Below are 19,833 nucleotides of genomic sequence, written 5' to 3'. Positions count from 1 at the left end.
AATGTCCAACCTAAACCTCCCCCACTGCAACTTGAGACCATTACTCCTTGTCCTGTCATCAGCTACCACTGAGAATAGTCTAGATCCATCCTCTTTGGATCCACCTTTCAGGTAGTTAAAAGCAGCTATCAAATCCCCCCTCATTCTTCTCTTCCGTAGACTAAACAATCCCAGTTTTCTCAGCCTCTCCTCATAAGTCATGTGTTCCAGTCCCCTAATCATTTTTATTGCCCTTCGCTGGACTCTCTCCAATTTATCCACATCCTTCTTGTAGTGTGGGGCCCAAAACTGGACACAATACTCCAGATGAGGCTTCACCAGTGTTGAATAGAGGGGAACGATCACGTCCCTCGATCTGCTCGCTATGCCCCTACTTATACATCCCAAAATGCCATTGGCCTTCTTGGCAACAAGGACACACTGTTGACTCATATCCAGCTTCTCGTCCACTGTAACCCCTAGGTCCTTCTCTGCAGAACTGCTGCCGAGCCATTCGGTCCCTAGTCTGTAGCGGTGCATGGGATTCTTCCGTCCTAAGTGCAGGACTCTGCACTTGTCCTTGTTGAACCTCATCAGATTTCTTTTGGCCCAATCCTCTAATTTGTCTAGGTTCCTCTGTATCCTATCCCTGCCCTCCAGCGTATCTACCTCTCCTCCCAGTTTAGTGTCATCTGCAAACTTGCTGAGGGTGCAATCCACCCCATCCTCCAGATCATTAATGAAGATATTGAACAAAACCGGCCTCAGGACCGACCCTTGGGGCACTCCGCTAGATACCGGCTGCCAACTAGACATGGAGCCATTGATCAGTACCCATTGAGCCCGACAATCTAGCCAACTTTCTACCCACCTTGTAGTGCATCCATCCAGCCCATACTTCTTTAACTTGCTGGCAAGAATACTGTGGGAGACCATGTCAAAAGCTTTGCTAAAGTTGAGGAATAACACGTCCACTGCTTTCCCCTCATCCACAGAACCAGTTATATCATCATAAAAGGCAATTAGATTAGTCAGGCATGACTTTCCCTTGGTGAATCCATGCTGACTGTTCGTGATCATTTTCCTCTCATCTAAGTGCTTCAGAATTGATTCCTTGAGGACCTGGTCCATGATTTTTCCGGGGACTGAGGTGAGGCTGACTGGCCTGTAGTTCCCAGGATCCTCCTTCTTCCCTTTTTTAAAGATGGGCACTACATTAGCCTTTTTCCAATCTTCCCGGGACTTCCCCCGATCACCATGAGTTTTCAAAGATAATGGCCAACGGCTCTGCAATCACATCCGCCAATTCCTTTAGCACTCTTGGATGCAGCGCATCCAGCCCCATGGACTTGTGCACGTCCAGCTTTTCTAAATAGTCCCGAACCACTTCTTCCTTCACAGAGGGCTGGCCACCTCCTCCCCATGCTGTGCTGCCCAGTGCAGCCGTCTAGGAGCTGACCTTGTTTGTGAAGACAGAGGCAAAAAAACCATTGAGTACGTTAGCTTTTTCCACATCCTCTGTCACTAGGTTGCCTCCCACACTTTTCTTGGCTTTCTTCTTATTGCTAACATACCTGAAGAAACCCTTCTTGTTACTCTTGACATCTCTGGCTAGCTGCAGCTCCAGGTGTGATTTAGCCTTCCTGATTCCATTCCTACATGCCCAAGCAATATTTATATACTCATCCCTGGTCATTTGTCCAATCTTCCACTTCTTGTAAGCCTCTTTTTTGTGTTTAAGATCAGCAAGGATTTCACCGTTAAGCCAAGCTGGTCGCCTGCCATATTTACTATTCCTTCTACACATCGGGATGGTTTGTCCCTGTAACCTCAATAAGGATTCTTTAAAATACAGCCAGCTCTCCTGGACTCCTTTCCCCCTCATGTTATTCTCCCAGGGGATCTTGCCCATCAGTTCCCTCAGGGGGTCAAAGTCTGCTTTTCTGAAGTCCAGGGTCCGTATTCTGCTGCTTTCCTTTCTTCCTTGTGTCAGGATCCTGAACTCGACCATCTCATGGTCACTGCCTCCCAGGTTCCCATCCACTTTTGCTTCCCCCACTAATTCTTCCCGGTTTGTGAGCAGCAGGTCAAGAAGAGCTCTGCCCCTAGTTGGTTCCTCCAGCACTTGCACCAGGAAATTGTCCCCTACAGTTTCCAAAAACTTCCTGGATTGTCTGTGCACCGCTGTATTGCTCTCCCAGCAGATATCAGGATGATTGAAGTCGCCCATGAGAACTAGGGCGTGCGATCTAGTAGCTTCTGCGACTTGCCGGAAGAAAGCCTCGTCCACCTCATCCCCCTGGTCCAGTGGTCTATAGCAGACTCCCACCACGACATCACCCTTGTTGCTCAGGCTTCTAAACTTAATCCAGAGACTCTCAGGTTTTTCTGCATGTGGATCCCAGCCCCACCTCTGGGGCCCGCAGCTGAGCAGTGACCCGGGTTGGGGGAGGTTGTGTACGGCCCAGCAGGTAACGCGCCGGGATCCTGCCGGAAATAGGTTGGCAGCGTCGGGCGTGGGGCCGTGGGAGAGGGGCCGTGGGGGCCCAGGGAAGCGGTGGCTGGAAAGGAGGTGGCACTCGGGGCTAGAGCCCCGTCCCGTTGAGAGGAGAGGGGGCCGGGGCTGCCTCTGCCTTGATTATGTTTCGGGACCGTCTCCCCTTTCAGGATGTGATGGTGGTGGGCGAGCCCACGCTGATGGGGGGCGAGTTCGGCGACGAGGACGAGCGGCTCATCACCCGGCTGGAGAACACGCAGTTCGACGCCGCCAACGGGATCGACGACGAGGACAGCTTCAACAACTCGCCCGCCCTGGGCGCCAACAGCCCCTGGAACAGCAAGCCGCCCTCCAGCCAGGAGAGCAAGTCGGAGAACCCCACGTCGCAGGCCTCCCAGTAACGGCCCGCCCGGCCCACGCCGGCCAGGCCCATCCACCCGGACGTTTGCAAAGGAAAGGGACTGGGGAGCGGATCGGCGCTGCCTGGTACCAGGGCGTGGAGACCCTAGCCCTGCCAGCCGCCCTGCCCCCGCTCTCTGCACTCCTGCTTTCCCATGGGGCCCCCTCTCTACTCCACCCCCCGGGAGAGCCTGAATTCCCTCTCCCATGTTCCCAGTCCTGCCCTTGCCAAGTGGGAGAGCCCGGCCCTGGTGGGAGGGGGGGTCTGCTTCTGTGGCTCCCGCCCGTTACTACCTGACACCCTCCTTTGATGGGGAAACCAGCAGCCGGCAAGCGCCCGAGGACCACGGGTTGGGCCTCCCCAAGCTGCGGTACACTGAGGCCGGGCGTCTGCAGGGCCCTGCCGCGATGGGGAGCGAAGTGAGTGCGTCGCTCCAGCCCCACAACCACGAAGCGGCTGCTTCTCCCGTCCCCCTCTGAGCTGGCCCCTTGCAACTGCAAGCATGCCGTAGGCGGTGTGGGTTGATGGGGCTTTGGGGCAGGTAGCCATTCGGGAGGCTCGTCCCTGTCTGGCGGCTGGGGAAGCGGCAGCCAGGCACGGCCGCGTTTCCCTGCTCGCCTGGCTGGGAGAGGTTTTGCCCTCGGGAGTGAGAGCGCGGCGGGCCGAGGCGGAGCGTTGTGTATATAGAAACCCGCGACGGAGAGAATCCCCTGAAACCTGGGGCTGGAATGGGAGGAGGGGCCCAAGGCTCAGAGGCCGCAGTGGGAAAGCGCCCCAAGTCCACGCCTGGCTTCTGTGCCGTGCCTCTCGCTCTGCGCGCGTCGGCCTGGGCCCCGGTGCAGCCCCGGGTTCCAGCCCCCACCTGTTTTTTTTTAAAATAATATTAAAATTGTAAGTTTAAAAAAAATGGAACCCCCCCTTCCCCTGGTCCCCCCTCCTTCTGCCCCCCAAACCTGTCCTGATTTTTGTACAGGCTTCTAGATCTCTTGGGAGTCTTGTTTTATATACAGTTCAGAGAGCTTCAAACCAAGGAGAGACTTTGCAGACTTCCTTTCTAATCCCTCCAGGGGTGGGGGGAAGCCCCCCCACCCCTCCCTCAATGTAAATCTTGTGTGCTGTTGTCCCCACTCCCCCCTCCTCGGGTTTGTGTACCTCGTGCTTGTACATTTCCGCGCTGTAGACGGTGTATGATCCTGTTCTTTCAATGTGTTCTCACTAGAGCAGCTGCCTCCTTTGATGTTAGGGGAAACCAGAAGAATAATAATGATTTTTAAAAGGAAAATCCTTCCCCGGCTTCTTCCGAGCAGGCAGGCGGGTGGAAGGGGGCGCCGTCACCAGTTCACACCTGGGGTGTCTGCGGGGGGTGGGACAGGCGGTACCATGTGGTTGGCCAGCACCCTGCTGAGGGAGGGGTGATGGCTGCCCACGACCCCGCGGTGGGGCAGGTGAATTGCTGGGTGCCCAGCCGGGATGGGGCCAGGGCAGAGCAGCTCCAACAGGGCTGGTTGAGCCTGGTGTGGGCAGCGGGGGGGCCTGTAGGAAATGGGCAGGAATGTGGGGCTGGGTGTTCTCTGCTCCCACCCCTCGCTGCACAGAGCGTGGTAGAGCAGGTGCCCTGTGGGCAGGGCGGGGGAGCGCGGGGGCAGCAGGTCTCTAACAGCCCAAGGTGCCCCCGTGCCAGCCAGTGGCTGCAGGCTGGGGTCAGGCCCCTGCTCCGACGGAGACGGTGAATTTCCCTGCTGAACCTGCAGTGTTTGGTTCCCAGTGACCACCAGGGGGTGCCTCTGCCCCACACCAGTGCCCCCCAACCCCGTTCTCGGGTCACCCTGTGGGTCCCTCGGGTGGCCCCCTCTGGGGATGGGGGCTCAGCGTAGGTTCCATCCCCTGCCCCCTCGGGCCACTTCCTGCCTTCCGGTGGCCAAACCCACTCTGGGGGGCCTAGGACTGGCGGCTGGGGACAGAAGGGCCCCGGCTCCCAGTGCTGGCTGCCTGCTCTGCGCGTCCCCAGCCCGACTCCTTCCCTGTCCCGAGCTGGGGGCTCCTGCTGCGAGGGCCCTGGGCAGATCTGAGCCCGGTGGGGAGCCCCATCAGTTCTGCTTGCAAGGCCCAGGGGAAAGCGCCGCCCCCCGCATTGGAGAAGTGTCCTGCAGGGGGCAGCACCGTCCCTCTGCCATCCTGGGCCCCGGGCAGCTGGCCCAGACAAGCGCTCTGGCTGGGGGAGTCATTGGAAAGCCTGCCCCCCCCCCTGCGGGGCACCTGGCTTAGACTCCAGGCAGCCCTGGTGTCCTTCCAGCGCGTCCCCTGCCCTGGCTCTGCCGACCGAGTTGCACGGCTCGCGCCTCTCCCTGGGGCCGGGCAGCTTCGTGTTGCTCGTGTAGGAGGCTGTGTGTGGAGCGGGAGGCCTGGATGCTCTTGGGGGGGCACCTTCTCCCCCTCCCACCCTGGGCACGGCTCTCCAGGCTTCTCGGCTAAGATGGAGCATGGGGACCAGCCTGTCCAAGGAGCCTGGGGACTCTGAATGGAGGGGGGGGGGGTCCTTTTGTGACTGGAGGGACCATTGTCACCTCCCCATTACTGTGGCTTGGCATGAAATGGTGACGCGTGCCCCCTGCCCTGCCCCACCTCATCCCCGGCGCACTCTAATGCCGCCTCTTTTGGGGGGGAGGGTTGGCCTCGTTTGTGCCAATCTGGGGTCATGTACGGTACCAATAAAAATGACTTTTTGGTTTGACGCTGTCCTGGGCTGTTCTTTCCAAAAGCCGCTCAGGGCCGGAGGCAGGTGACCCCCGCCGACCCAGCGCCTTGTCCTGTTTGTGCCCCTGCTGGCACATCCCCACTTACCGGGGTTACCCTGCCCCCAGCACTGCTGAGCAGTAGCCCGACGTCCCGGCCTCGGCTGCTGCAGGTTCTTTGACTTCAGCTCTGTTTGCACCTTGACTCCAGCTCAGGGCCTGGCCCCACGCGCTGGATTAGGAAGCAGGGTTTTCCTCTCCGGTTCCTGTTCACCCAGCCAGGGAGCACCCCGAAATGCATTGCCTGGTGCCTTCTACTGCCATCCATCCCCTCCACATGGCCCCATCGCCCTGGACCGCTCTCCTGCTGTGCTTAGCCCCCCGAAGCAGTGACTGAGGGGCTGCAGCCAGGCCCCGCTGCTCTGCACCAGCTCGACCCCATTTCCCTCAGGGGGACCATCTGCTGGGATTCCCCCAGCTCTGGGGGCTGGAGGGACCGCAGCCTGGAGAAGGGCTGGGCTGCCCGTGTTCACCGGAGACTGGCTGCAGCTAGCCCCGCAGCTCCCCCAGCGGCCCCAGTGAAAGCCCAGCTGGGCCGCTGTAAGCCTCGCCTGCCCGGGCGTGCTAGTCGGGGAATCACAGCCCAGCGCCCCTTGAGCGACACAGCTCTGCTGCAGCCTCCCGGTCTGGCCCGAGTGAGATACCGGCCTCCCGGTGGCTGAGGTTCCTGGTCTGGCCCCAGCCGAACCTCCCTGGGGCTGAGGTTCCCGTCCCCTTATGGCCACCGGTCAGGCTGCCAGCTGGTCCGGGTCTGGCCCCAGCTGCTTGAGCCCTAAGTAGCAGGCAGGGTCCTCGCCAGAACCAGCCGGCAGCGGCAGGCATGACAAATAGCCCCTTGAGAACCCAAATCCCAGGGGCCGAGGGTCTGGCTCTGCGCCGGCCCCAGAGCCATCGGCCCAGCTGCTGTGGTGGGTCCGGGGGTCAGGGCTCGTGGGCTGCAGGGTGTTGTCGTTGTGCTGAGCCAGCCCTTTGCCATCGCTGGGCAGCTCCGGCCCTTCCTGCAGCTGCAGAACTTGGGGGGGGGGGTGAACCCCAGAGACTGGGAACTCTCCCCCTCTGAGCTGCAATCCTCCAGCCAACCCCCGGGGAACGCCAGTGGGCACGTGCCCGTGGCTACTTCACTTGCCTTTCCTGGCCGGCTTCATCGTTACGGGCAGCAGCTTTTTGAGGTTTGTGTCTCTATGTAAGACCAGCGATTGCAGACGATCCTTGCTCCTGGTGTGCCCCGCAGCCCAGGCCCTGCTGCGGTGCAGGGGTGACGCTCGCTGCCCTCCACCGTCTGTAGGCTCACGGGGTGCCTTGGGCCGGGAGGGCACCCCACCTCCGGGCAGAGGGGATGGCTCAGCCGTCCCACCCTGGGCAGCTAACAGAGCGGGTTTTTGGCTTGGGGCCTGCGCGGCTCGCCCGTGGGCGCGTGGCCTGTCTCAGCCAGGTGCCAGGATGCGCGGGCACAACCAAGGCGCTACACGTTGTGGAGTTCAGCTGGGGCCAGACCCGGACCAGCTGGCAGCCTGACCTTCGGGGGCACGGCTGTAGGAGAGCCCTGCGACCGCCCCAGAGCCGATGCTGGTGAAGGCTGGGCCATATCTACGGGTAGGGGCCTTCCTGGCCTGCCCGTGCAGGAAGCCTTAGTGGAAGTGGAAAGGGAGGGAGAGCTAATGGGGAGCCAGCACCATGGGGGGTGGCACCAGGAGAACTGCTGCAAGCTGGGGCGGGCACAGGGGTTGGCATGTCAGGCTGGGCATGGGGATGTGCCAGGCACATGGGGTGGGGCACGTGGAGTCGAATGCACCCAGCTGCCGGCAGGAGCAGAGGTAGCAGCAGCCAGGCAGGCGTACTAGTGCAGACGGGCCTGAGCGGGAGTGGGCACCTGGGGACGGGGCCCCCCTGAGGGGGACGGGGCCCCTCCGCTCTGGGGGCGCCACACCCGCCTCGAAGAAGCAAACGGCCAGGGGCCTGCCCAGCTTGGTTCCCAGCCGATCAGGGGGCTGCCCCTCCCCTCGGTTTCCCGCTTCCACCCGTCCTGTGCTGAGAATGGCAATTGCGGTGCGTGCCGGCAAACGCGGCCGCCCAGGAGCCAGCACGGCAGGCAGGCTGCTCCGCCGAGGGGCTTGGGCCTGCTACTGGCCCATGCAGCTGCTGGCTCACGTGCCTGGTTGCCATGGGCGTGGGCCAGGTGGGCAGCCGGGGCCCAAGCCCCTCTGCAGAGCCGCTGGCCTGGGTGAGCTGCGAGGGTTAGCAGTGGCAGCAGCCGAGCACATCCACTTCTTCGAGTGCTTGCTTACGTCCACTCCGTGTTAGGTGTGTGCTCGCCGCAGGCACCGGGTTCCCCCCAGCGGTGTCCATAGGGGGCTGGCTCTGGCCCCTCTGGAGTGACGCGTGTATGCGCCGGTGTAAGGAGCACCGCCGGCTCCCCCCTCCCTCGGTTCCTTCTTACCCCCAGCGTTGGTGCTGGAATGCTCCCCTGGCCTCGGCAAGCTTCCTCCTCTCGACTGCTCGTTGCAAACGTCGCTGTTAATAGTTGTTAGTTTTCGTGTTCCCTTAGCGTGCTTTCGCGTTAGTTTGCAGGCCCGGAGGGACGTAGCCTAGGGACAGGGCATGCCCTGATCCCCAGGCTTCAAACCTTGCGACTGTTGCAAGAAGCCCACGCCAGCTGGCGACCCCCACAGGAGCTGTTTGAAATGCTCGGGGGAAACCCACGTTAGCGACAAGTCGCATCAGTGAAAGTTTCAAACCGCGGACCAGAAAGGAGCAGGACACTGGTCTCCGAGTGCTCCTTATGGAGTCGGCCCTCGCACTGCCCTGGGGCCGACCAGGTCAGACTCCCCCTGCCCAGCACTGTGTCCTCGGAGCGGAGCATGCCACCAGCACCGGCCTCGGACCGGCATCGACCCCCACCCCCGGGACTGGCGGAAAGCAAAGAAAGGCCAGGAGGGGACGTTCTCCTACGTCCCTCAAAGGGAAGGAGAGGGCCGGAGGAGAGCAAGGACCCGCGAGGGGCAGCTCTTCCCCTCCGGACGGAGGTGATGCCCCAGCTCCTGTTGAGTGGGTGAGCCCTCTCCATGCCCCGCCCACCACCCTGGGAAACGCCGGACGCCTGACGGTGCCATCCACACTGGAGGCCTTTCAGGCCGCAAAGGCCATCCTGTTCCTACTGGTACCGCCCACCCCGGCCACGGAGGTGCCCTGCTCGAGGGATAAACCTGCCTCAGGACCCTTCCAACTCTCCCCTGAGTGCGGCACCGCTCCTCACCTCAGGGTGTGTCCTGCCAGCGCTCGCCCGTGCAGAGCTACCAGATCCTGGACAGGCCAGAGTTCCCGGCGTCGGTCCCCAGACTCCAGGCAATGGCCCTCGGGCGCGAGGCAGCGATCAGCAGTGGGTGGGCGCAGACCTGCGGAAGCTGGGGCACCTGTCCCCACAGCCTCGGTGCAGGGAGCACCCGAGCCAGCCGAGTCACTCAGCCCCGCCGCTGGTCGCCGGAGCGTTGTTACGGGTCGCTGCGGGCGCGGTATCAATCCCCAAGACGGCTGTCTACTTGCTCCTGCTCGATGGAGTAACGCTGCCCATTACGCGGCAGGCATAGATTGTGGGGTTACCATCGCCGATCTGCCGAATGCCGCTGTCGGTCACCGGGACTGCAGCATCGAGAGTCATCACCCTTGCTCGGATCCTCAGTGGAGCTCCGGGGTCGGCACCGACGGGACCGGGGTGGGCAGATGGCCTCAGCACTAGCCAGGTCCCGCAGACATGTATCCCCCTCCTCAGGCTCCGCCAGTGAGGAACAGAGCCTGCCCACGGGCCCGGGCCACCCATTGGGGGCCCCAGCGTTCCCCGCAGGACCACCGGCAGTAGCATGGTGTCAGGGCCAGTGGCTGGCCCCATGGCACTCTGGAACCCCTAGGGGTTTCCCCAGCCATTGCAGGGACTCGGGAGCATCCGCCAAGAGGTCGGCGATGGTCTCCTGCCCGCCCTGACTCAGATATGGGCATAGAGCCGGCTCCTCAGGGACCCCCAGCCTCAGCTGAGGCTACCATGGTGGAGGCTGCAGAGGCGACAGACCCGTTGATATCCACCTCGTCATCATCTTCACCTGGTGAGGTGATAACGGGGTCCTCTCCTCCGGTCCTCCAGGATGCTGCCAAGGCTCACAGAGGGTCGCCTCAAACCGGGGGCTGGAGGCCAAGGAGTTGGTGGAGCCTCTGGACTCCCTCTTTGATGTTTTAAGCTCGGCTGCCCAGCCAGGGTGGCATTTCCGGTACATGAAGGGGTGGCAAAGATCAGAAAAACCCTGTGGCAGGCGCCTTCATCGCTGCCCCCCAACTCGAAGCGGGCAGAGTGTAAATACCATGTCATAGAATCATAGACTATCAGGGTTGGAAGGGACCTCAGGAGGTCATCTAGTCCAGCCCCCTGCTCAAAGCAGGACCGATCCCCAATTAAATCATCCCAGCCAGGGCTTTGTCAAGCCTGACCTTAAAAACTTCTAAGGAAGGAGATTCCACCACCTCCCTAGGTAACCCATTCCAGTGCTTCACCACCCTCCTAGTGAAAAGTTTTTCCTAATATCCAACCTAGACCTCCCTGTGATGATGTGACTCAGCAGGGAGGGGGGGAGGGTTGACCTGGGAATGTGCCCTGGGGATGGGAGACCTGAGAGCCTGTCACCTGAGCCAGGAGGGGGAGGTGACACCTCTGCCAGGAATGTGAACAGAGGCTGCAGCAGGGAACCTGCTGCGTGGGTTTAGTTTCAGTTTGGGGCTGGGTGGAGGAACACAGGGAACCCCAGGGCTGGGGTCTAAGCTCCCTGCTCCCCCAGAAGGACTTGACTGAGGGGTCCTGGGTGTACCCACAAGTTCTGTTTTGGACTGTGTTCCTGTTGTCCAATAAACCTTCTGTTTTACTGGCTGGCTGAGAGTCTCAGTGAATCCCAGGAAGAGGGGTGCAGGGCCCGGACTCCCCCACACTCTGTGATAACTGGTGGTAGAGGTGGGATGTACTGCACCCCGTGAATGGCGCTTCCTGCAGTAAGTGACTGGAGAACAGTAAAACGAAGGGGGATTGACGGGGACCAGGCGTGCTGAAGAGTCTTCCAGGGGGCGGTTAACCCCTGGGAGTGTGTGACCAGAGAGAAGGACTTTTGCAGTAACAGGGTCCCCCAGGGGATTGCAGCGAGTGGTCCCAGGGGCGGAGGAGTCTGCAGCTCGACCCTGGCAAAGAGGTGGTGACCTCAAGAAGGACTGGCACACTAAGGGCTTTTCCTGGAAACCGTGGGAAGCTGCCCGGCCTGCGAGTGGCCAGCAGGGAGATGTACGCTAAACGCCTTAAGAGCGACCTGGTGGAGCTGTGCAGGCAGAGGGGGCTGCGCATCGGGAGGTCCACCAAGGAACAGCTGATTGCCCAGTTGGAGGAGAGGGATCGCTTGGATGACCCGATCCCTGTCCCTGAGGGAAGCCGCCCGGCAGACGCAGCGTGGGCCCTGGGGCCTGACCGGGCTGGGAGGGGTCAGACTGCTGCCGAGGACATCCCGAGACCCTTCCTACCTATGCCTAGGGGAGGGGTTGGGGGAAGCCCAGCGAATACTGAGGGCACCCTGACCCCGGCAGCCAGCAGGGGATCCTCCCGGCGGAGCTCCCCATCCCTGGAGCGGATGCGGCTGGAATGGGAGAGGGAGATGAAAATGAGGGAGCTGGAGGATCATGAGAAACAACGTCAACATGAGCAGGAGGAACAACGTCAACATGAGGAGAAGGAGAGGGAACGTCAGGAGAAGGAGAAACAAAGACAGCACGAACTGGAGCTGGCCAGGCTGAGGAGCAGTGGGGCCCCGGCTGTGGTGAGTGAGGGAGTGCTCACCACCCTGAGAGAGTGCTGTCTCCGAAGCCTCAGCAGGGGCACCCTCTCAGGGGCCTTTCTCCTGTCGTGGGCGGAGGATATGATGTACGCATTCCCACCGATTCTGCTGATCTGCAGGGTCCTATGGAAAATCAAAAGGGACAAGACGCGAGTCATTATGATCACTCCAGCGCGGCCCCGCCAGCACTGGTTCAGCACACTCATGGACCTGGCCACTGCCCCATGGCCACTGCCCAGCCGCCTGGACCTGCTCTCGCAGGACAACGTTGGTACCTGCACCCAAACCTTCCCTCTCTTCACCTCGCGGCTTGGCTGCTGTGTGGCTGAATCCAGAGGAGCAGACCTGCTCTAGCCAGGGACAACAGGTTCTCTTGAAAAGCAGGAAGTCCCTCACCAGAGCAATTACCTGGCAAAGTGGGAGCGGTTCTCCTGCTGGGCGTTGGAGCGTAGCATCTCCCCGACCAGTCATCTCTGCAGTCCATCCTGGATTACCTGCTCCATCTAAAGCACCAAGGCCTCATGCTTTCATCGATCAAGGTGCACTTGGCAGCCATATCGGCCTTCCACCTGCGTGTCCAGGTAAATTGGAGTTCTCGTATGAGATGTCTATCCGGTTCCTAAAGGACCTGGAGTGAATTTTAGTTAAAGAAAAGGGAAAAGAATCATCTCTGTAAAATCAGGATGGTAAATACCTTACAGGGTAATCAGATTCAAAACATAGAGAATCTCTCTTTTATGATGAGATTACTGGTTCTGTGGATGAAGGGAAAGCAGTGGATGTATTGTTTCTTGACTTTAGCAAAGATTTTGACACGGTCTCCCACAGTATCCTTGTCAGCAAGTTAAGGAAGTATGGGCTGGATGAATGCACTATAAGGTGGGTAGAAAGCTGGCTAGATTGTCGGGCTCAACGGGTAGTGATCAATGGCTCCATATCTAGTTGGCAGCCGGTATCAAGTGGAGTGCCCCAAGGGTCGGTCCTGGGGCCGGTTTTGTTCAATATCTTCATAAATGATCTGGAGGATGGTGTGGATTGCACTCTCAGCAAATTTGCGGATGATACTAAACTGGGAGGAGTGGTAGATACGCTGGAGGGGAGGGATAGGATACAGAAGGACCTAGACAAATTGGAGGATTGGGCCAAAAGAAATCTGATGAGGTTCAATAAGGATAAGTGCAGGGTCCTGCACTTAGGACGGAAGAACCCAATGCACCGCTACAGACTAGGGACTGAATGGCTAGGCAGCAGTTCTGCGGAAAAGGACCTAGGGGTGACTGTGGACGAGAAGCTGGATATGAGTCAGCAGTGTGCCCTTGTTGCCAAGAAGGCCAATGGCATTTTGGGATGTATAAGTAGGGGCATAGCGAGCAGATCGAGGGATGTGATCGTTCCCCTCTATTTGACATTGGTGAGGCCTCATCTGGAGTACTGTGTCCAGTTTTGGGCCCCACACTTCAAGAAGGATGTGGATAAATTGGAGAGAGTCCAGCGAAGGGCAACAAAAATGATTAGGGGACTGGAACACATGAGTTATGAGGAGAGGCTGAGGGAGCTGGGATTGTTTAGCCTGCAGAAGAGAAGAATGAGGGGGGATTTGATAGCTGCTTTCAACTACCTGAAAGGGGGTTCCAAAGAGGATGGCTCTAGACTGTTCTCAATGGTAGCAGATGACAGAACGAGGAGTAATGGTCTCAAGTTGCAGTGGGGGAGGTTTAGATTGGATATTAGGAAAAACTTTTTCACTAAGAGGGTGGTGAAACACTGGAATGCATTACCTAGGGAGGTGGTAGAATCTCCTTCCTTAGAGGTTTTTAAGGTCAGGCTTGACAAAGCCCTGGCTGGGATGATTTAACTGGGAATTGGTCCTGCTTTGAGCAGGGGGTTGGACTAGATGACCTTCTGGGGTCCCTTCCAACCCTGATATTCTATGATTCTATGATTCTATGATTCTCTAGGCTAAACCTTAAGTTACAAAAAGACACAAAACCAGGAATATCCATTCCCTCCAGCACAGCTTATTTTACCAGCCATTAAACAAAAGAAAGTCTAACGCATTTTCTAGCTAGATTACTTACTAACTTAACAGGAGTTGGAAGGCTTGCATATCTGATCTGTTCCCAGCAAAAGCATCACACAGACAGACAGAACCCTTTGTTTCCCTCACCAGATTTGAAAGTATCTTGTCCCCTCATTGGTCATTTTGGTCAGGTGCCAGCGAGGTTATCTTAGCTTCTTAACCCTTTACAGGTGAAAGAGTTTTGCCTCTGGCCAGGGGGGATTTTATAGCACTGTATACAGAAAGGTGATTACCCTTCCCTTTATATTTATGACACCAGCTCTTTGTCATGACAGTGGACAGAATGAAGGGCCTCCCAGTGTCTTCGCAGAGCATCTCAAATTGGATCACCACCTGCATCCAGACCTGCTGCCTATAGTGAAGGCTCACTCGACCAGGGCTCAAGTGTCCTCAGCGGCCTTCCTGGCGCACGTCCCAATCCAGGACATCTGCAGGGCTGCAACATGGTCTTCGGTGCACACATTCCCAGTGCACTAAGCCATCACCCAGCAAGCCAGCAATGACGCTGGGTTCGGCAGAGCTGTGTTGTAATCCACACGTCCATGAACCCCTACCTGCCTCCGGTGGCACTGCTTGGGAGTCACCTACATTGGACATGAGCAAGCACTGGAGGAAGAAAAGACAATTACCTGTTCTGTAACTGGTGTTCTTCGAGATGTCGTTCACATCCATTCCATGACCTGCCCTCCTGCCCCTCTGTCGGAGCCGGCAAGAAGGAACTGAGGGTGGGGGCAGCCAGCGGCGCCCCTTATACCGCGGCATGGGGGTGCCACTCCAGAAGGCACCAGAACCGGTCCCCTACAGACACCGCTGAGGGAAAAACGTCCAGCATGCGGCGAACACGCACCTAACATGGAATGGATGTGAGAACACCTTACGGAACAGGTAACTCTCTTTTCCCTCTGGCTGTTTGGCGGCGCTGCCCTGAGCTGCTGCAGTCCTTGTCTTTCTTCTCCTCATTCCCCAGCGCCCACCCGGGCTTGGTGCTGCAGGGGGCTTGGGCCAGGGCGGGGACGGGGGCCTCCAGCCCACCAGTAGAAGAGCTGGGCCGTGCACACGGTGCAATAGAGGCAGCAGGGAAGGCGTGCTAAGCTGCGAGGCAGGTGCAGGGAGTGCCCGGATACTGCGGTGATGGGCACATGATAGCACTGGTGCAGTCTCCCATAGGAAGGGGAGACAGGCTGGAGGAGGGGCCCAGACGTTGGGCAGGAAGCAGTAATGACCTTTGAGAGACTGGGATGACTGGGGCCGAATGGCTCCCACCAGTGGGGCCTAGCCCCACAGGCAGGGTGTGGGGCGGGGCGGGAGCAGCTGGGGTTCTGTCCTGGAGCAGGAGGGGTAGCAGGAGCAGGGACAAGACTCATCCCCAAGGCCATGGCGTCTGGTACTGGATGGACACGCCCCCGGGCTCGTCTGTTCTGACGCTCCCAGGCCCTTGGGTGCCTACCAGTGCCACAGCGGGTCCTGAGGGAGAGCGGGAGACCGGAGGCTGTGAAGTCCCGTCCTTGACCCGAGCTGGGCCGGCCTGAGAGCTGCGAGCTGGGTCGGCGGGGAGAGGAGCCGCTGCATAACCCTGGGCACGGGGGGGAAGGGTGCTGGTGGTTGGGGGGACAAGCCCCCCAGCTCCCCCACCCTTCCCCCACCAGGATGGTACCAGCCCTCATCCCAAGCCTCTCACCTCCACCCCCGGGGGCCGGGGCCGCCTGGCCAGTTCTCGGGGGCATCGGACTGGTTCAGGCCAGGGCACCTGCGACGCCTGAAGCTGCCCCCTCTGCAGTGAGTCCCTGCGCAGGGTCGGGGGCGCCGAGCTGCCCTGGGTGAGAGGGGCAGGGGGCCGTGCCCGGCCTGCAGTGGTTGCCCCCCCAGGGGTTTTCAGCAGCCCCTGCCCTAGGCCATCTCCTGCCCCAAGGAGATCCACCCCCACGCCCAGCCAGCACCCCCCGTGAGCCTCGCGGTCGAGGGATGGGGGGCCGAGGGGTGGGGTTCCCCGGTGTCCAGGCAGGCCCGGCTTGGTGGAGGTGCCATGTGGCCCCCCCCAGGCTCCCAGGGGCTGCTCCTGCTGTCCTGGGTGGCACCTGTGGCCGCTGTGCCATGGGGGCAGGGGGCGAACGCGGCCCTCGGCCAGCCCAGGGGCTTCCTCGCGGGGTTCGTTTCCTTAGCAACATGGCCAGGAACTCCTTTGCTGCTCGTTCCAGGGCCTAATCCCCCCTCCTGCCTCTGGAGACAGACCGGCCCCAGGCCAGCCCCACTGGGCCAGGGAGACCCCCGCCCCTGGGCCAGGGGAACGGTGATCCTGCCCCATCCCCGGGGAGCCAGACCCAGGAGGGCGGGGTGCAGCCGCCAGGAGCCTCCGCCCTCCCCAGGGCCAAGCGGGGCTCGGGGCCCGGGGCGTGGCAGCGACTGGTGTCCCATTAGCTGGGGGAGACGCAGGCCGCAGGCCCCGGCCCCAGTGCCCGGGATGCCCGAGATGGGGGTGGGAGAGACGGGCTCGTCTCGGGCAGGTGTGATTGCGAGGCCTGCATGCCAGGGCAGAGCATGTCCTGCCCGCTTGCTCTGGGGGCGAAGCTGGGACCCGGCCACCCCCAGGGTGGCCTAGAGAGAACGGGGCGGGCTGGGGAGTTGGCCCAGGGCCCCCTGTGGCCTGGCTCTGGGGGCAGGAATCCAGCCCTCCCTGCAGGGCCCAGACTTCCGGCCGAGGCTGGCGCAGCCCCCATGTGCCGCTCCTGGGGCCGTGGTCCCTCCAAGGTGGGTTTGAGGCTGAGGATCTGCACGACACAAACCCCGAGGAGGCCCCTCTGTCACCTTTGGAGCAGGGGGCAGCCCCGGTCACCCTCCCCACTTCACTTCCTGCTCCCGGGGCCAGGAACCCCTTCGCAGCACTGTCCAGAGGAACCAGGAGCCTGCGGGCGAGACCAGAGCCGGGTGCCGCGTGGCTTCCTGACAGGCGTCACGATGGGGTCGGAGCAGCCGATCAGGTGGGAGACACAACCCAGGCCCTGGGCACGCACCAGCCGCACGGGCGGTGCCCTGAGTGCCCTGCGGCTGCTCAACGGGTCAGTCCCCTGGCAAAGGAGCAGGCCCTGCCGGATCAGCTGCTCTCTCCCGGGCCAGCACAGGGCCTTGGCCGGCCACCAGCTGGGCAGGGCCAGGAACAGATTGGGCATGTTAGCTGGGCACCGAGGCATGGTCCCTACCCCACGAGGCTCCTGGTGCTATGCCATGCTGGGGGGGCAGGGAGGGGAAGCAGGGGGCTCGTTAACGTGGCTGGGGGGCACTTGGGGCTCCTGCAGATGGCACCGGGTGGGGGGAGAGACAGGGCAAAGGGCGTCGGGGAGGGGACCGGGGGGTGGGGGGGAGAACACATGGAGGATGGTGGGTGCTGGAGGGGTGGGAAGCTGGAGGGTGGGAGTCGGGGGTCTCGCAGATGAGGGCGGTGTGGCGCTCAGGGCAGAGGGGAGCAGCCACACGCTGCGTGCGGGAGTTGTAACGCCCACAGGTGCTGGTGCCGCAGCAGCAGTTGGCAGCCAGGAGGCTGAAGGTCCCGCCAGAGCTCACAGCGCAGGTCCCTGAACCCTGCCGGAGCTGCCCGCAAGGCCAAGGCAGAGCCGCCCGCCCAGCTCTGGGGAGAACACAGGCCAGAACCGTGCTCTGAACCTCCTGTTCCCCTCGCTCCTGCACAAAGCAGCAAAACAGGGCACAAGCCCCTTGGGGAAGCCCTTTGAAGCCCCCCAGGAAGACGAGGGGAGCCGGGAGCGGGTTTTCGGGGCAGGCCGGGCAGGGACGCAGGGAACCGGGTTTCTAGGCAGGCTGGGCAGGGATGCGGGGAGCTGGGTTTCCGGGCAGGGAGGCGGGAGCGGGGTTATGGGGCAGGTCTGGCAGGGAGCCGGGAGTGGCGTTTCTGGACAGGTCTGGCAGTGTCACAGGGAACTGGGAGCAGGGTCTCAGGACAGGCCAGGCAGGGATGTGTGGAGCCAGGAGCAGGGTTTCAGGGCAGGCCAGGCAGGGACGCGGGGAGTTGGGACTGGGGTTTCGGGGCAGGCCGGGCAGGGACGCGGGGAGTTGGGACTGGGGTTTCGGGGCAGGCCGGGCAGGGACGCGGGGAGTTGGGACTGGGGTTTCGGGGCAGGCCGGGCAGGGACGTGGCTACGTGAAGTTTGTTGCAGACTAACTTGAGTTACTTGGCATTAAAGTGCCATGTGGCCAGGCACAGCGGTTGTTGTGAAGCACAATGTGCGTTAACACCTCCGCTTTGGCGGTCTTGCACAGCTGCCAAGTGCTCTTCCTGCGACCCCGCACTGCCTGTCTCGTCACCGGAGTGCTGTCTCCCGCTCTGGGGCCATCCAGACTGGCTGTCGTGCACTGTTTGGATGCTGGTCCGCGCCCAGGTGCTGCCCTGTGCCATTCCAGCATGCGGGGTGTTCATGTACCTGATCATTGCCCAGCCTCATGCTGAGGGCTCGGGCTGCCCTGTCCTCTGGAGAGAGGTGTCCAGGCCCAGCTGACTGGGCACGGGTCGCCCATTGGAACATTGGCAGGAGAGGGGGTGAGAGGAGCTAAGCCAGGGCCCAAGCCCGGGGCTATCAGTGTGAGGAGAACAGGAACAGGACCTCTTGGGGAGAGCTCATGGTGTCTGCGGAGACTGGGGGTTTGCAAGAGATCCCACTGCTGTGCGGACTCCGCTGTCAACACCCTGGCCGATCCTGCAGCCCAGGGTCTCATTGAGCTGGTGAACCCCAAGGTGGCCCCAGGCCTGGAGTCCCTGAATCACAGCCGGAGACCCAGGCAGGGAGGGTCCCTGTCCAGGCCTTGCAGCACCAGGGAGAAGTAGCTGTTCTCCTGATGTTGTGAGGCAGAGCGTGTGGGGCAGAGAAGAGGCACATGGAGCCCACCAGCAACCGCAGTGCCATTAAGGAAGCCCAGTCGTGCAAACTCAGGGGTACCCTGGGCACAGCTCAGTGTTTTCCCCAGGAATTGAAATTAGGAAGGGTGTTCAAATTTGCGGGGGGATCAGGTCCGATGAGCGGTGAGACCGTGAAGGTGAAGGTGGGCTGTATGGCACCGTAGTAAAAACTGAAAAATGTTTCATAACCATTTGATTAGATTTTAAAATCATCACACAAATTAAAGTTGGCTACTCAAGCCTTCTATGAAGCACGACATCTACATCCTTCTTGGTTTCTTGTTATAATTTTGCACAACTCTGTAGTAGCAGATGCCTGGATGACATTGTTTAATGACCCAAGTGGTTTCAACAGTAGACTTACAAGAGAGAGAATGGCGATAGTCTTCTTTGAACGTAGTAGCAAAAGTAATCCATCAGCCTCACTATTTAGATCCATCCCATCTTGGTAGATACTTTCCAAAGCCAGTAATAATGGCTGGAGTAATTTTAAGATAATAGCCAAGGATTGCTCATGAGAAAGCCAGAGAGTTTTCCCAAGTTAGACTAATTTGGGCTTCAGTCCCACTGTATCTTCTATATTTTCCAGATATTCAGTCTTTTTGGACTCTTGCTGAAAAAAGAATATAATGAAGACATTAAATTTATAGCTTTTTTAATGTCTTTTGAAGAGTCCGCAGCTCGTACTAGCACTAGTTGGAGTAGGTGGCCTCTGCAGTGTGTATAGGAGAGACTAGGGTTACGCTTTTCTCTGAGCAAAGCTTGTGCTCCACCCTGTCTTCCAGAGAAGTTTGCAGCTCCATCAAATGCACAAGCAGCCATCTCTTTGGGGGCCCACTGACGAGCATTTAACTCTTCTAAGATGTGGGTTGTCACAGCTGCAGCCAATCTGTCCTCTATAACTTGAACATCTAGAAATGCATCTACTGGCCTACTGCTGACATCAAGATAACGTACACAATGACTTAATACTTGATGCCCATTTGCACTGGTGCATTCATCAGCCATGTAAGCAAATTTTTGAACGTGGTCAGAGAGGTCTTCACTTTTTCTACTGTTGAGCCTTTCACTGTTGCAGCGCATGCGTCTAGCCAGGCAGCTGAGTTTCTTGCAGAAAGGCAGTGAGCATTTGCTGGTCTTGTTCGGAACCAGTGTTCAGCTTCAGGATGAACACGTGTCAATGCACTTAACATTGGCCTCCAGTTTGCCGGCGTGTGGCATCTCTTGCCTAAACAGCAAGTAGGATGCCACGGCCATGTTTGTTCGCATGTGTTGTGTCTCCAGCATTCTTACCAGCCTCATGAACACTCACCGGTGTTGTCCTTGGTCAGTG

The 19,833-nt window shown here is 59.8% G+C and overlaps 2 protein-coding genes across 5 annotated transcripts in view; both read left to right on the top strand.

Moving 5' to 3' along the window:
- The window catches only part of LDB1 (LIM domain binding 1), a 47,498-nt gene extending 41,894 nt beyond the window's left edge, over positions 1 to 5,604 (top strand). For all 3 annotated transcript variants that reach the window (XM_073354587.2, XM_073354586.2, XM_073354588.2), the window contains exon 11: positions 2,647 to 5,604. In XM_073354587.2, coding sequence (XP_073210688.1) covers positions 2,647 to 2,877 — 231 coding nt within the window. In that variant the 3' untranslated portion in view covers positions 2,878 to 5,604. The remainder of the gene's footprint in view (positions 1 to 2,646) is intronic.
- Positions 5,605 to 12,012: 6,408 nt separating this feature from the next.
- Positions 12,013 to 19,833, top strand: part of LOC140915101 (prominin-1-A) — a 59,368-nt gene continuing 51,547 nt past the window's right edge. For both annotated transcript variants that reach the window (XM_073354585.1, XM_073354584.1), the window contains exons 1-2: positions 12,013 to 12,101; positions 13,876 to 14,485. In XM_073354585.1, coding sequence (XP_073210686.1) covers positions 14,458 to 14,485 — 28 coding nt within the window. In that variant the 5' untranslated portion in view covers positions 12,013 to 12,101; positions 13,876 to 14,457. The remainder of the gene's footprint in view (positions 12,102 to 13,875; positions 14,486 to 19,833) is intronic.

The sequence above is a fragment of the Lepidochelys kempii genome, chromosome 7 (assembly GCF_965140285.1).
Source record: "Lepidochelys kempii isolate rLepKem1 chromosome 7, rLepKem1.hap1, whole genome shotgun sequence".
Classification (NCBI taxonomy): domain Eukaryota; kingdom Metazoa; phylum Chordata; order Testudines; family Cheloniidae; genus Lepidochelys; species Lepidochelys kempii.
Note: the sequence above shows the minus strand (reverse complement) of the source record. Positions and strands in the feature narration are given on the sequence as shown.